The sequence below is a fragment of the Salminus brasiliensis genome, chromosome 5 (assembly GCF_030463535.1).
Source record: "Salminus brasiliensis chromosome 5, fSalBra1.hap2, whole genome shotgun sequence".
NCBI classification, from domain to species: domain Eukaryota; kingdom Metazoa; phylum Chordata; class Actinopteri; order Characiformes; family Bryconidae; genus Salminus; species Salminus brasiliensis.
In genome coordinates this window covers 11,153,502-11,170,596 of record NC_132882.1, presented here as the reverse complement: position 1 = coordinate 11,170,596, position 17,095 = coordinate 11,153,502, and the positions used below count along the sequence as shown (strand labels likewise).

Sequence of the window (17,095 nt, the reverse complement as noted above, 5' to 3'; positions counted from 1 at the left end):
ACACTAACATAAAAAAAGATCTAAAGATACATTCACACACAATGTATTTTATTAATGTCTTAAAGTTTACCTCTCTTTCTCTCTCGCACTCTTTCTCTCTCTCTAGAATAATTTGCTGATGCTGGCCCTGCTGGCATTTGAGGTAACTGTCTACCGGCATCAAGATTTCTACCGCATGAGGAACAACCTGACCGCTCCCATCAGCAGAACAATCTTCCACAACATCACCCGGCAGCACCTCGATGACGGCATTGTGAACTGTGCCAAATACTTCATCAACTACTTCTTCTACAAGTTTGGCTTAGAGGTTGTCCCATTTCAAATTCACTCTATAACACGCCATTGAGTCTGGAGTGTTGCTGTTACATAATTACCTGTTACATAATGAAAGTAATTACACAATCAACTGCTACACTATCACCTCATTAACTGAAATCTCCTTCTTGTAGACCTGCTTCCTGCTAGCGGTAAATGTGATTGGCCAGCGGATGGACTTTTGTGCCATGCTACATGCGTTTGGGCTAATCGCAGTGCTGTACCAGCGCAGAAGAAAGGCCATTGCTCTGGTCTGGCCTAAATACTGCTGCTTCCTAGCCTGCATGCTTACTTTTCAGTACCTGATGTGCATCGGCATCCCGCCAGCAGCTTGCTCAGGTTAGAGGGCAACACTTACCGTGTAGAACACCACCAAATATTGCACCCAACGCCATTTACTCAATACACACTGATATATTTGTCCCTTCTGATTCTATTTGATTTAATTGTATTATAAATACATTTATAATAAATATATTCTATTAATTTGAATTTGAATTTAATTTAATTATATTTTATTCAGTTTTTCCACCTTGTATCCATCTATAGGAGTCTACACTTTAGACACTTTATTATTCATGAATATATGCATTTTGGTGTGACAGTGTGAATGAATGGTAGAGCTGTACAAGAGTGACAGATCTATTATCATTTACTGTATATTGTGATCTACTGTGACCATAGAAAAACTGGAACACCTGATTCTGACTTCCATATGGTCCTGATAATTCTATGTACCAAGAACAATAATAAATAATTTCTATCTTTATTTATTAGCCCCTCTATGTTCTCTATATAGGAATGTCTCAATAGTACAAATAGTGCAAACTGGTTGAGACAGCAGCAGCTATTTCTATTTACACTGATGATGTACTTACTTTATACATGTTGTGTACAGTTCATGATGTGAATGCCTAGCCACCTAATGTAGCTTTCCTCTATGACCTGGTTTAGACTACCCTTGGAGACATCCTTTATCCAAAATGGACTCCAATGTGGTCAAGTGGCTTTACCTACCCGACTTCCACACCAAACCCAACTCCCTCTTCCTCCTCTGTGAGTATTGGCGCTCAGAAAGCATGGTGAATACCTTTGCATTTGAGAATATAAAAATAAAATAAACATAAGTTCATTTCAGCTTCCTGATATTTACACATAGATACGTTGAAGAGTGTGGAACACTATTGTTACCACTGTCGGTAGCCCCTTTCCTCCAGCTTCCTCCAGCTACCTCAGCTTCTCTCAGTTTGTCTGTTTTGGGAGAGGGGGGGTTATTCTTCAGACTCTTCTTCAGGAAGTGGAAGGTATGATCAATGCCTGAGATAAGGGCTGGCAATTGACTTGGCCAATCCCAAATCCACTCTTTTTCCTGATGAAGTTTTTTGTTGTGGTTGGAAGTTGCGGATGGTTGTCCTGCTTCATGACAAAGTTCTTCACGATTCAGTTGGATGCAAATTGGCTTTGGTAGGCTTCCACATTCATTCTGCTGCCTCCATCAAGGCACTTTGGCCTTTCCATCTCTTTAGTAGAGGTAAATCTTGGTCTCATCAGTGCATAAAACTTTGTTCCAGAATGTTTGTGGTTCATCTTTGCAAACGCCAATCTGGCCTTTCGATTCTTACTACTGATGAGTGGTTTGTATCTTGTGGTACAGTCTCTGTATTTCTGCTCTCAAAGTCTTCTTTGAATGGTGTCTTGGAAATAGTTACACCCCTGTCCCGTGGAGGTTGTTGGTGATTTCACTGTTGTTTTAGATATTTCTTCACTGTTTTCACTGTGTTTCTGTCTTCAACTGTTGTTCTTTTCCTTGGCAGAGCTGTCAAATATTTGGCTGTTGGTACACCAGTGGTTTGATTCCAGATTTTTGTATTGGCTCTGTCCAATGTTTGTGAAATTGCTCTGTTTGATTTTCCCTCTTTTCTAAGCTTCTCTAGCTTGATCTTATCCCATAGACAACTATCTGGTCTTCATATTGTTTTTTTTTCCTTTTAAAAACACATGCAGCCTTTACAAGTGAAACCCAAGGCTCAAACCAAAAGTAGACATGTTGGCTGTTTAAACAATCAGTCAAACAGGGCTCACTTTTGCAACAGGAATTACTTGTCAGCCACACATTCCAATATTTTGGAATTGACGTTGTTTAACATTTAATATGTATCATCATTCTTATCTGTTTCTCAAATTCAGTGTCTAATTCAGTGTTTATAAAAAAAGAAAGGATTATACATACAGTTATTCAAGTAATTATAATACAGGAGGAAATAGGGAATGGTAAAATATGTACATGTGTTTTGCCTTCTGTGTAGGATGTTGCTGGATGTTATTAACATGACTGTCTCAGTCTTTATGTCTTCTTTCCTTTTCAATCACCCTTATTTGTCTTTCTCCACCTCTCTCTAGATGACTTCATGTTGCTGCTATGTGCATCACTGCAGAGGCGTGTGTTTGAGGAGGAAAATGACCCTGCAGTGCGCTTGCTGGCTGGTGATAATGTGGAAATTTGCAGAGACTTGGACGCTGCCACCTTCAGCCAGCATAACCCTGTCCCTGATTTCATCCACTGCAGGTAATACAAAATAGTCTCCTAAAAACTCTCCTTTTCCCTCTCACTTATAGATAATCAGCTCCCAACCTTAACAGCATTCTAGTTTGAAAAAAGTAAGAGGGCTGCTGCTAAAGTCAATCAGCAGCATCCTGCTTTCCTGGGATTTCCTTTTTAAGTATAGCTTGTTCGTCATTACTGTAAAGAATATCCTCAAAGTGAGAAGCCAGATTCAGACAGGAAGACCCCAAGGAGGGAGGTGCTGTAGACTCAGTTAGCAAGCAATACAGTATGATTTGGATTAACATAATCAGTGCATTGTGCTGTTTCTCAGCGTTGCACTTTCTGTTTAACCCCTTAAACCATATGTGAATGTAAAAACAATTCAATTGCTTTTAGTGTATCAGGCTTTGTAGGGTGCCACAGGGTTCTATTTTAGGACCTATGAAAGTGATGTAAATTATAATAGTAATTACCTATAATATGGAGTTAGAGTTAAAAGGGTTTAAGAGGTTAATGTTGCTGTATTTTACACAGGACCTCATTAACAGACAAGAGTAGAGTTTTAAGAGTATAGTTGAGAATACATTGACTTACAACATTGTTTGTTTTGTGAGTGATATTACAATCTGATTGATTTAGATACACAATATGTTCAAATGTTTGTGGACACCCTTTCTAATGAGTCCCTGTCGAGACATATTGTCAGTGGAACTCTCTGAAGCAGATACACATAAACTTACTATGCCTAATGCCAGGCTTGGACTAGAGAGGTATGAAGCACCTCAAACATTGACCTGTGGTCTGTAGACTGATGGTGCTCCATCCAATTTTTTTTTGGGGATGAGTTGGGGATGAGTTAGGGAGTTGGGCGGGGGGGGGTTGGGGTGATTACCAGCATCTTGACCTTCCTAATGCTCTTGACGCTGCATGCAATCAAATCCTCACAGCAATGCTCCACAATCTAGTAGAAAGACTTTCCTGGACAGTAGAAACAGTTACTCCAACAAACGCAGAATAAACTCCCTATATTGTATGTGAGACAGGAGCTGGAGCTTCTGGATGTGACGTTGTCAGGTAGTCTTGAATGGGAAAAATCTGCTAATCAGCTTCACAAGCTGACAGTCTTACAGCGTTTTGACATTCAATGTGAGAAGTTTCTTCACAGAGTAGAAAGAACTAACTGCTCTGCTTCCTCTTGCTCCCTCTTGCCTCATATCGGATAACTCCAGGATGTTCAAACAATCACTCTGTCCAACCCATAACGACCTCTCCAGTCTCTGACAATCTTAACGATATCCTGTAACCCAGTAAGCTCTGGAAAAGGACCCACTGTGACAACTCACCTCTCTTGTAATTACAGTGTAATTTGTAAATCCACACTCGTAAGTCATGTTTGGTGATGACCCACAAGAACAAAACTATTTGTGCTGTGATTCTTTGTAGGCTCATCCATCAGTGTAGAAAAGTGCTGATCCTGCACCGTTCAGGCAGCCAAAGACACTTTTAACCATGAAAAAAGATTTGAATTGATCTGTAACAAAGCTAATGTTTTTCTTTCTCTTTCCTTCAGGTCATATCTGGATATGCTCAAGGTGATCATGTTCAGCTATCTGTTCTGGTTCGTCCTCACTATTATCTTCATCACCGGAACCACACGCATCAGTGTGTTCTGCATGGGCTATTTGGTGGCCTGTTTCTACTTCCTGCTCTTTGGAGGAGAGCTGCTGCTCAAGCCAATCAAAAGTATTCTGCACTACTGGGATTTCCTCATTGCGTACAATGTGTTCGTCATCACTATGAAGAACATCCTTTCAGTGAGTAAACCAGATTCATACAGGATGTGCCCAAGTCTCAGGAATGAGACCTGACCTATTACTGGATTCCTGTGAGGCTACTTTGCGAGTATTCCAGTTGACTGATGGTGCTCCATCCGATTTCTTTTGGGATGAGTTAGGGGGTTGGGGGGGTTAGGTAAAAAACCTCAGATTGAAGAGACAACTTCTGTCTCTATGAGTGGGTTCCTGTGTATCAAACTGTTGATGGTGGGGCGAGACATTTTAATTACCAACCAGTGAGGATTCTGGCCACACACCACCACTATACTCACAAGCAACTATATAAAATATATATATAAGCAGTTCCAACATTGCTTGACTAGACATTCTTACTGAAGGCAAGGCATCTGGTAAAAATACGATAGATGTGTCTGTAGAATGTATTCAGTTGTTGTGAAGAAGCCAAAAAAAGGATACTGCCTTTATGCCTTTATTTTCAAGTCGACAGCTGGAAGCATTTCAGATCTTTTGTGTCAACTGTGTCAGTAAGCTAGCATTAAATGTTGGGTGTGCATGTAGTCAACTGAAAAAAACAGACACATTCATGTTTATGGATCTGAATTTGGGTGATATAAACTGAAGTGTGCCCATGACCCACTTTACAATTACATACACACCCTGTATTTTGGGAAAATATAGTCGCCTGTAGTCATCTAAACACAATCTCCTCTTGTGGTGGAAAGTCCAGCACCAAGAACACTTCTGCATTAGCTTTCTTGTGTCCAACCTTAAAAACAGACAATAAACTATCATCATTTGTTCATGAACCCAAAAAAAAAAACGAATGATACAAAAATAAGACTGAGAAAAAGCCAAGCTAAAAAAGACTAGGTTTAATTCAGAAGTCTAGATAGTTATTTAACATCAAGTTATTCATAATTATTCAATTAAAATCTTGAGATTAATACCTAAATAATGAGTCTGTATTGAATCAGTTGAGTTGATGACGCTGATTTTTTTCTTTTTTCAGATAGCTGCCTGTGGATATATTAAAGACCTGGTGACCAATCATTGCTGGCTGATCCAGCTCTTCAGTCTGGCTTGCACTATAAAAGGCTACTCACGACGTAAGTTACCTACTAATCCTAGTCCTTGGAACCCCATTTCTGGCACATTTCAGTGTTTTCCCTTTACTAACACACATGACTCAACACGTGAAAAGCTTGGTATAGCAAGATATAGAACCAGCATCTGAACGTGAAGAAAGCATGTGTAACCTGAGTAATATTACAGGATTTGACAACTATGACTTCCGCATACTAAATATGGTTACACATAATTACGCAGTTCTCACGAGTGTTGTCCTGTCCCCTTCACCAATGTTACATAGTGCAGAAGCCGGCATGCCCAACCCGGAGTTGCAATGATACATTTGCTATTATCTCTATCACAGCATCACAGTTATTTTGAGGCTGTAATTGTAAGTTAAAATGCTACATAATGTTGCTTTAAATAAGCATTCCTGTCTTTTTTTATCTTTGGGTGATTAGCGGAGCAACAGGCCAATAAGCAGTGTGAGCTGCCCAGTGATGAAGCGGGCATCATCTGGGACAGCATCTGCTTCGCCTCCCTGCTGCTGCAGAGACGCGTATTTATGAGCTATTACTTTCTACATGTGGTGGCTGATATCCGCTCCTCTCAAGTTCTGGCTTCCAGGTACACACACACACACACACACACACACAGACACACGCTAATAGCACACTGTTAAATGTTTTTTATAGATTTTACTTGTATTTGAAGAACCATATAACCAGAAAATGAACCATTTAAACATTCAAATGGTTATTTGAGCTCTTTTTGTTGGTTTTATATAAGAAATCCCTTTTAGGAGTGTAGTCAGGGTTTCATTTCTACTCCAGCACAGTAAGGATGTTACTGTAGTTTTTGTTGTGGACTGCACATTGTGTGACTTGTCACATGGCTTCTTTTAGCTGTAGAAAGATCATTGTTTAAAATTCTGTGTAAGTTATTTTAAAGACATAATACATAGCTAGTAACAATTCCCCACAAGTGAAACTGTTGCTACATCTATATCTTAGAAGTTACCAGGTGTTGCTAGCGTGTGTGTGATGCTGACCTAGATTTGAAGGCCTAGTTGTTTGTTCCTACAGCCAAACAATTAAACTAGGACTTGTGTTCAATAATGAGAGCATGCCAGAAACATCAATCTGAACTGTGTCCTGTTTATTCTCTCTCTCTCTCTCTCTCTCTCTCTCTCTCTCTCTCTCTCTCTCTTTCAGAGGAGCTGAGTTGTTTCAGGCCACCATAGTGAAGGCAGTGAAAGCAAGAATTGAAGAGGAGAAAAAGTCCATGGACCTGCTGAAGAGACAGTGTGTTTACCCCACACCTCACACATTGCAGTTCACTATTTGTTCTATGCTGGCCTTTTCAGTGCACTAGCATTTAAGAATGTGGTACTTACTTAATAAATGCTAAACTGTGGTAATGATACACAATTAAAATGCTTTGAGGTGCTTTAACTAAGACTATTTTCACAGTACTAATTATCATTTCCATTTTTTATAAAGCAATAGTATTTTTAGTAGTAGTGGTGCTTTGAAATATAATCAACCTCCACATATTGATCGAGCTCATCTAACAAAACAGTTCAAAGGAGCTCAAGAATGATATTCATTGTGGCCTATAAAAATGGTTTTGGACTGCTAAAGTGTTTTAACCCAATGAAAGTACTACATTTTAGTGAGGGTTTATAGTAGAATTTAAAGTAATTAAATAATTTGGTGAGTATATGCACAGCACATGTTTATAGACACCCCTTTTGAAATCTTGAAATCTTGTTGAAACCTTTTAGAAATCAAGGCCATTTATTTATTTTTCACTACCTGTATCTTTCAGTATTGTTAAAATGAAGATCAAATGCCCATTGCTTTAAGATGTTCAAAACGTAAAAGGTTTTCATGGGGTGTCTTAAGTTTTTCACATGACTGTATGTGACAGTGTGCCATTAAATATGGGTTTGGGCTGTGAATGTGTTTTAACCCTCTGAAGTCAATTAATTACTCATTAATCATATGCACAACAATAACTATTTCAAATTCATAATAAAATACACTGTGTCCAAGTGTTTGTAGACACCCACAAATTAAGGGTATTCATATTTTTATTAATGGTTAAGGGTTTGACCTTCCTTTGTTACATTGACAGCCTCTAACTTTAGAGACACAACAGTAAATATAGTAAAAAAAAAATGTGTGAGTATTTGATTGCATTCAGCCATGTGAGCATTGGTGAGGTCAGGTACTGTTGGATGATCAGTTCTGAATCACAAATGCCACTCCAGCTCATCCCAAAGTGGTTGGATAGAGCTCCATCAGTCTAGAGAACCCTGTTCCACTGTTTCACACTTCACTGCTACTCGTCTAGACAACGCTTGGCATTGGACATATTGATCTTTGGATGCTCCAGAGTACCCTGTTCTATTGACAGTGTTTTTTTATAAAGATTAAACAAGCTACAGTGAGCACAACTGAACCACATCCACAGTGGGTGCCCCTTAAAGTAGCTGAACTGACTAATTAGAAGTGGTGTGTGGATGTGTAGCTTTATTTCTGTTAACGCAAACATGGTTTGGATTCAAAGTTTAGAATAAGGTTGATTGGTAGAAATTCCAAAACATCACCAACTCTGCTGTAATATCTCAGGCTCTTCTATAAACCATGTGTCTGCTGTAGTGTAGTAGAGCTCTGGTGGCCTGTTGTTAGATGTGAGTGTTTGCAGGCCATCTGCAGTGTGCTTGCGGGAGACAAAGAGGATCTTTCAGCACCGCTGGGCTCTGCCCTGCTTTTCTTTTCCCCCTGTTGACAGATAAAGCACCTCTACACAAGCCTCAACAAGAAATGACTTCTCTCAACCTCTCTCCCCCATTAACTCCCACTGTTATTACTATAATTGTGTCCAAAAGGAGGGTTGATTCATCTCAGCCCAATAAAACGGGACATAATACTGACTCTTGCCACTCTCTCTCTCCCTCTCAGGATGGACCGCATTAAGAGCCGACAGCAGAAGTTTAAGAGGGGAAAGGAGAGGATGTTGAGTTTGGCTCAGGAAAGCAGCGAGGGCCACTCAATGGCCAAGGAAGAAGAGGAGGAGGATGAAGGTGTGTTGTTATCTGTGGATGAATGTGCGACTCAGTTTTAGCTGAATGTTATATTTTATACACAGTTTAATGTACATGTTTCACTTATTATTATTACTCATAACATGCATGTGCAAGACTGGAGTAGTCTTACTGGATTTACCCTAAAAGCAGAACTTTACTTTGCAAAAAATAAAGCTTCAAAAAGGCTGTTTTAAATCATACTGGAAGTTCAGAAAACACACACGAGTTCGTAAATTCCACAGGTGCCTGAGCTTAACTGCTGCATTAAATGCATTGCGACTGAATCAAAAACATATGAAATCACACATACCAGACCCTGGAACAAACTCTCTCTCTCTCTCTCTCTCTCTCTGTCTCTTCTCCGTATTGTTTTCAGCATTTTATGGGGTTCTTGTGAGTGACCTGAATTGCTTTTTGCAGGAGAGGCGAGTAAAGAGACAAATAAAGGCAAAAGGAAGCAGTGGTGGAGACCCTGGGTTGATCACGCGTCTAGTGAGTGCTCACACTTCAGTCCACTCCACCCCACTGTTTTTAAAACTGTGTGTCTCAGCAGTATGTGTGGCTTGCCTGTAAATATTAAATATTATATAACGAAATGAATGTAAAACTGTAGTTAATATTAAGAATGTGTTGAGATGTTGGTTAGAAAAACACAGTTAGAAGAACAAAGGTTGGGTTCCTGACTTCTCTGTGAACTCCAGCCACTATATGAATCAGTACAGTTCCACCAGCAGCTCACCCAATTGACTTTAATGAAGAACTGATTAGATAAACTAATCACTACTCCAGCACCAATTCTGGGCTTCCTCGAGGAGAGCTGTGGATATAGTTAAGCTAACACACTTAAATATTAAATATTAGTTTATTTCTAGTTCTTTTAATTATTTTCCCCCAACATATTGATGTAAAGAGAGCATTAAATAAAAGTCTCAGAGTCAGGGTTAGTCGGCAAGAATGTTATTCTATTTGTATGTAAACTGCAGTCTAACTGCCTACTGCTAACGTCAATGTTGCACACAGCCACTATAGTAAAGATCACTCGCCATGTTCTTCTCTAGAGGAACCCAGCTAGAAGAACACAGGTTGGGTTCCTGACTTCTCTATGGACTCTAGTCACTGTATAAATTATTTACTAGTCTAAAAAAGTCTACCAGCCGCTCACCTGATGTACTTGATTAGAACTAGGTTGATTAGAACAACTAGGTGTTGGATGGTAGCTGTAAATTCCAAGCCTTTTTCAGGAGAACTTTGGAAATGGCCGAGCACACTCACACACAAACACAGCAAATTTTTTCCTAACTATGGCTGTAAAAAGGGCAGCAAATGTAAGGAGAATATAATCAATGTCAATGTCAGACAAAACTGCCAGTATGTGAACTGCAGTCTAATTGCTAACTTCTTGTGTGGCTTACTTACCATGTTCTTCTCTAGAAGAACCCAGCTAGAAGAACACAGGTTAGGTTCCTAAGATCTCTGTGAACTTCAGACACTGTATGGGTTTGCTCAGTTCCACCAGCAGCTCACCTGATTTATTTTGATGAAGGACTGATTAGATAAATTAGGTGTTAGATGGTAACCATATCCAACACCAATTCTGGCCTTCCTTCAGGAGTACTTTGAAAATGTTTGAGCGAACACATTCATACACATTCACACACATTCATACACTTTTTTTTTTTAAACTGGCTATAAAAATAACGCCAACAGTAATCCTCAAAGAGTCATAAAGAATGTAACCAATGTCAAAGTCAGCAAAACTGCTTGCATGTTAACTTCAGTCTGTTGTTTCAGTGGTGAGGAGTGGGAATTATTACTTATTCGAGACAGACAGTGAAGAGGAAGAGGAAGAAGAGGACAAAAAAGAGGAAGAACCTCCAAAAAGATCTGCCTTTCAAGTTAGTCATATGACCCACTCACCACAATTTATAACATTTGTTTATTTTACAAAAGTTTGTCTTATTGATATTGCCCTGTACATACTGTCAATGTAAAGTCTATAGTCTTAACCTTCATGACTCTACAGCAATACTTCAGCTTCTCACAGTAGTTTTGTTCTCTCTGCACTTAACAATGTTTCTTTATTTGTCAGACCACTAATTGCTAACTTCCCGTGTGGAAGCATGGAGCCACCATAGTAACGACTACTCACCGTGTTCTTACTAACCCAGCCCCTACTCTGTCCTCCCTTTGTAGAGAGCTATCCGAAAGTTTGCCTCTGCTTTGCTGGCTTTACCAAAGTCTGTCATTAAGCTACCCAAAACTATACTGCAGTATGCAATCAGGGCAGCCAAGGTACTTCCACCAGGCCTAATATATCTTTCCTGTCTCTGTACTCTGCACTATTGTACTATGTATGACATCTCTTTGCTCCTTTGGCCTCTGCCGGCTGCTGTATTCCAACGCACACTGCATTTTCCTGCCTCCCAGTTTGACTGTTCATACCTGTGAATGCTTTTCTCCTGGACTGCTGACTGAGCCCAAATGACTGACCGTAGAAGAACGTCTCCCAGCTCCACATGTCTGTCTTCCAGACAGCTGTGCAATTGGAGCCATATGGCCAGCTTTGCATGCGAAGGAAATGCAGTGTACTGTGCATTACTGTAGGGGATGCATGCAGAGCGGCGGGATTTTTCTAGGAGACGTTTGTTGTCATGCGTTTGGGGTGTGTGTTGGTCAATGGGCAGGCTGTGTTTTTCGCCAGTGTAATCCAACCATAGCTTAACTCTGTAACACTGGATTGAAACACAACCTAAACCCATTCTCATGTGGTGTGTATACATTATTAATAGATTTCTTAACTCACAGTGTCTGCCTATTTTACACATTTTCAATTTCCCTAGGTCAGTTGTAAGACTAGTTGGAGATCACTACACTACAGAAAAAAGCTTGCAGATTTGGAACAGATGCTGTGACGAATTAGCTAGAGATCAATTCATTAATTAGCACAAAATGAACCCTTAGAAGTCAAGAGTTATTGCTGTTATTTTGCTGTACTATTCAAAAGTAATTACACAATTACTTGATTTATTACATAGTTATAAATTGCATTTAGGTACTTTTGCTTTACTTCAGTTTCGATTTACAGAGACATGGTAAAAAGATAAAAGACAAAATAACTGACATAATAAAATTCTAGCAAAACAAAACAAGGGTTTTTCCATTGAGCCTAAAATAAATAGGTGGCAACAAGCAATTTAACCTTTTAAAAAGCCTATGGACCGAAAGTGTTATTGCAAACTTCTATTACCAAAGAATAGTATCACGGGTTGATTAGTCCAGGGACATAAGTCCCTGTAGTTACTGAATAATATACCGTAGTGTGTAATGAGCCTTGAGGGGTTAACTAGTTTATAAATGTCTAATTAAATACCTAAGTTTAATTAAAATATTGATAGTTGCTTAGTTAAACTTAATTAGTTGCTTGTTATGACATTCATTTTAGTTGTTGTCTTTATACAGTGTATAAAATTAAACACATTAAACACACACAGTTTCTAAAATGATTAACAGACCATGATCGCATGTGGATTCGAGCCCAGTCAAATATTAAGTTAAATGTGAAACATGTGTTACATTAAAATACGATCTAAACTCCACTGCATTTACTATCTTCTAGATTTGCTCTTTGAATGTAAAATTTGAATAAAGTGGAACTTTATAATTAAATTTAGTATTTTGTTTACTTTCCGTATCGACAAATTGAGGTTTACAGATAGAAGTCTCTGTTTATCTGGAATAGATAATCAAATGTACTGTAAATTAATCAATTCCAAGCCATAGTGCTACTCCTATATTTGACACAAACATGTTTTATAAGTGAGAATTAACCATAACACTAGATGTAAAACTATGGGCTTCTGGGTTACATAACACAAGTATAAGCACTGGATCATATATTAAAAAAAGAAATACTTAATGAACAACATTTGGGAGTATTTGTAAATTGTCATGTTTCACAGAGTAATTAAGATTTGAATGATATGTGGACCCTAAACTAAAGTGACAGTTATTTATTCCATTTATAACACATTTATTAAACATCATTCCCAATTAATAAAACATGTAAGGACACCTAGTTATGAACACCATATCTTGTATCAGTTTTATAAAACAGGCCCTGGTAGAAAAATAATATATGGGACATTTTCTATGTATTTAAAGGGCAAAAAATATTAATAAAAATGATGTGTATATGGTGTGTGGATAAGCACCCTTATATAACTAGGTCATCAATATCTAAAAAATCTAATATTGTCTTGCAAATACTGACACAAGCTTTCCATAAATATGAAAGCTTATATGGATGACCTTTTAAAACATGTTATTCAGTGCTTATGCATGTTATATAGTTTGTGTGTTGGTTGCCTTCAAATGAAGTGCTATTAATTTATCTAATACTATATTACATGTTATCATGTTAGCGACTTCTAAGGGTTAATTATTCAGACATTGGATATTAAAACTGATGACGGAAATAAGCAATACTGTGTAGTTCAAACTCCTAGCATCCTATTTTTTCTCTCTCTCTTTCTCTCACCTGCATGGTTATGTATTTGGTAACACCCCATAATGCTCTGTCTCTTCAGTTTGTGTACCATGCATGGATTACCGACTCCAAAACCGCCATGAAAGAGCGCAACAAGGAGAGACGGCGATTCTGGCAGAGATATACAGAGGGACGCAAAACCAAGAAGGACCAACGGGAAGGTACGCAAGGAATGTGGTCCAGAGACGTGGTATTCAGAGGATAGCAGGGGATGAAATTGGCTCCTCTGGTTCTTCTATATCGTTAGAGGAGAGGGATTCTGTCTGTTCTGCTCTCGCCTGCTGTGGCCATTTGTCTCCTCTCTGTAGCTCGGTTTTGCTCCAGACAGCATGCTCTGATCATGAATGGGAATTATGTGTGTGTCTCATTGGAGAACTTCAAACACATCCTGATGGCTTCTCACTGTGCTCTTTAAATGGAAGCCATGCTGTGTCCAGTGCTGAATGTGGCCAAATCTGCATTAGCACACTTCCTTCCAGGTCTAGGCATTCTTACGAGGGGGTGCTGAGAAATGAAGAATGGCATGTTGCATTCGCTATGGTCAATTCATCCCATATGCTGGCTGGACACAGTCTCAGGAGTCCACCAGTCAGCCAAGAACCTCAAATTTAGCCCAAGAGCAGCAACTAAAGCTAATAAAACATTCAGTCAAAATAGTGGAAATATGTTGCCTATTAGTGTTATATTCACATAGTTTAGAATTAGCCTCCTGAGAAAGAGAGATTCTGGAGAGAAATGAAACAGGTAGATGGTGTGATGCTGAAATTTGAACTAAACAGCTTGTGCTATACAAGATATTCTGTTAGTTCTTGTGGTAAAACTGTAAAAAGTGGAAAAAACAGGAGGTAATTTGAAGTAAAAAAAAGTATGAATATTGCTTTATTTAGCTTTGCGCTGCTTCCTGTACGTTACAGCCCACTCTGTAAGTGTGTTCTCACGGCACGATACACTAGTGTGAGTGTGTGGATGTTTACTGCCATGAATGGGTTAAATACGGAGGTTAAATTCTGTTGTACTGCTGAGCAATGGTGATACAAAAGTATTCCTGTTAGCACTTTGTTGAAAAGAACACAAATTGAAGGTTTATTAAGATCTTGTTCTTTTTTTAGTAAAGCCTTAATTAGCCTGTATTTGCTGTGCATTTAGTTTTATTCATTTTGAGCTTTATTAGAATATAATCAGAGGTCTGTTATGAAAAAATCACTAGAAATCACATTATTAGTTGTAATAATGCACAATGAACACTTGGTTACCACCCTGTTATTATGTTGTAGTGTTAATAGTGTGTAATTAACATCTCTTTGATTCGTGTAGGTTCTTGACAATGTCAGGTGTGTTGCTTGATGTAAGTTTATTAAGGTAATACGAGGTTAATGTAAATCTACTCAGCACTAATTAGTGACTTCAAAGCACCACATAAATATGTAATGAGTCAGTTTGCATTACAAATGCAGTATCTATTCATGGTGATACAGTGTAAAGAATTTGAAAAGATTTGTTTATCCGTGTTTTATTATTAATAACGAGTTAAACTAACATATGTCTGCCTGCATGTTGTGTAATGGACATTTCAGGTGCTATAGGTCATACTACTCACTAACTGGAGACTTAGGAGTAATACATAGCATAACAGGATGGTAACAGAGTGTTTATTCTACATTATTACAAATGACAATGCAATTATTAATGGATTTCCACACAACAGATCTACAACTATGCTTTAAAAAAGAGTACTTAGGCAAAGTGTAGTGTATGTTGAGTACTGTGGCCTCCATACTGACGTTTGTATTTAGTAGTAAGTCTAAGTTTAGAGGGATCTTTTGGATTCTAGCCAATATAAACTAGTAATGGGTATTTTCTGACTAAACAGTGAAGCACTTTACTCAGAAAATACCCTGCTCTGGATAAGATCATCTGCTAAATGCCATAAAAATAAAAATGTAAATGTTAAAAAGGTCGTAATGAACAAAGCTTAATGCATTATTGTGCGTACATCCTCAAGCATTCAGTTCCATTTCAGATTTTCAGTACAATATAAATGTAAAATAATAATATTTAGTTTGCATTGAAATTCAAAATTACCAATGGCCTGATTCATACTTAATAGTAAGCAAACAAACAGTTTTTCTGACAGTACAAACTGAAACATACATCTTACGCATCACTCTAAACTGTGCATTTTTCCATCTCTAGCATCTCATGTAGCCATTGAGGTGGGAGATCAGGAGGAAGAAACAGTGGAAGAAGAGCGATCAGATGGGCCAGGTACGTCATCCTGATATAAATCTAGTCTTTATACTTTTTATGATTTTTTCTTCCACTGACTTTCAGTGACAACCAACCTGAACCTTAAATGTGATTTTTGTGTTTTTGTCTTTCAGACAACATCCTTAAGCGTGTGTTTAACATAATTAAGTTTTCCTGGGTGCTGTTCCTGGCCCTGCTGGACAGTTTCACCTCCTGGCTCAACTCCATGTGCCAAGAGCATATCGACATCTCCACTGTGCTGCGCATTGAGCGCTGCATGCTCACCCATGAGGTCAAAAAGGTAGTGGCAGACAAAAAAAAACAGATTTAGTGGGCTTTAATCAGTGTCTAACTGACAAATCATATTATACCTATTCAACCTGACCAATGTCAACAGTAAAAAAAAGGGCTTTGCTTGACAAAGAAGTCCACAGATCTCAGATTATTGGTCGCTAGCAATGAGCACACACATTTCACTTACTACATGCTAAAACTTGAGAATAGTTGTACTAAGCAGTTAAAAATAAAGGTGCTGCAAAGGGTTTCTTGAGTGATGCCATAGAAGAAACAATTGGGGTTCCAAAAAAATATGTTTTGTAATAGAGATGTGTGTATGAAGGACCCTTCTTCTACCAACATGTTTTTTTATGGAAACAAAAGTGTTTCTGCTATGGCATCATTCACCATGGCAAGACATCTTTGTGCCACCATAATTTTGAAGAGTGGAGCAGGAAGGGTGGAGCTTGGAAGTAAGGTGCATTTGGCAGTAGTATCAGTATCTCTCATTCAGAGTTATTTACTGCATTTATTTATTTATTTATTGATTAATTGATTTATTATATAAATGTAAAGTTTAGTAGTTCTGTTTAGTAGAAATCATATAACCTAGCAGTGAAGACCTGAAGTGATAAGGTTTTAAATGCCTTAAGAGAATAGAAGTCATTAATATTAAGTCATTTTAAATTACAGGTAGCACTAAAAAGTGATTAATTGATTGAGATCAGTGTACTTCATTACTACATAATCATCCATTACATTAATACAATTTTGTCTGTCAGTTTATTTATAATAAAATATACTTTATTCATAAGGAAATTATATGCACCGTTAAAGGTATACACTTTTAGCTTTTTTTCATATTGAAATGTGTCTGCAGTCGTGCTATCTCAGATTGCTGGTTGTGGCTGACAGTAGTGTCGTCTACAGGGAAATATCCCATCACGTGAGAGTATTCACATGCACTACCAGAGGCAGATGTGCAGAGCTGCTTCCTCTGAGTGTGTTCTGGAGGGTACAGACGAGTTGCAGTCTCGGGCCAGTTTCATCCCACCACTGCCCCCACAACAACACAAACTGGGACTGGGCAGCATGGATTCTGCCCCCACTGGAGACAGCATGTCAAGGTACAGCACAGAAAATTATAGCCCCATGTTAGAAAATAGGACTTTCCAACTGCTGTGGTTTGGTCTTCTCTGCTCTGTCAC

The 17,095-nt window shown here is 38.4% G+C and overlaps 1 protein-coding gene across 2 annotated transcripts in view; it reads left to right on the top strand.

Annotated features, from left to right (window-relative positions):
- The window catches only part of piezo2a (piezo-type mechanosensitive ion channel component 2a), a 136,949-nt gene that overhangs the window by 106,614 nt on the left and 13,240 nt on the right, over nt 1-17,095 (top strand). For both annotated transcript variants that reach the window (XM_072679382.1, XM_072679381.1), the window contains exons 21-35: nt 107-307; nt 450-654; nt 1,270-1,371; nt 2,716-2,881; nt 4,431-4,674; nt 5,666-5,762; nt 6,186-6,351; nt 6,939-7,028; nt 8,694-8,815; nt 9,239-9,310; nt 10,610-10,713; nt 13,405-13,525; nt 15,558-15,629; nt 15,746-15,912; nt 16,818-17,014. In XM_072679382.1, coding sequence (XP_072535483.1) covers nt 107-307; nt 450-654; nt 1,270-1,371; nt 2,716-2,881; nt 4,431-4,674; nt 5,666-5,762; nt 6,186-6,351; nt 6,939-7,028; nt 8,694-8,815; nt 9,239-9,310; nt 10,610-10,713; nt 13,405-13,525; nt 15,558-15,629; nt 15,746-15,912; nt 16,818-17,014 — 2,126 coding nt within the window. The remainder of the gene's footprint in view (nt 1-106; nt 308-449; nt 655-1,269; nt 1,372-2,715; nt 2,882-4,430; nt 4,675-5,665; nt 5,763-6,185; nt 6,352-6,938; nt 7,029-8,693; nt 8,816-9,238; nt 9,311-10,609; nt 10,714-13,404; nt 13,526-15,557; nt 15,630-15,745; nt 15,913-16,817; nt 17,015-17,095) is intronic.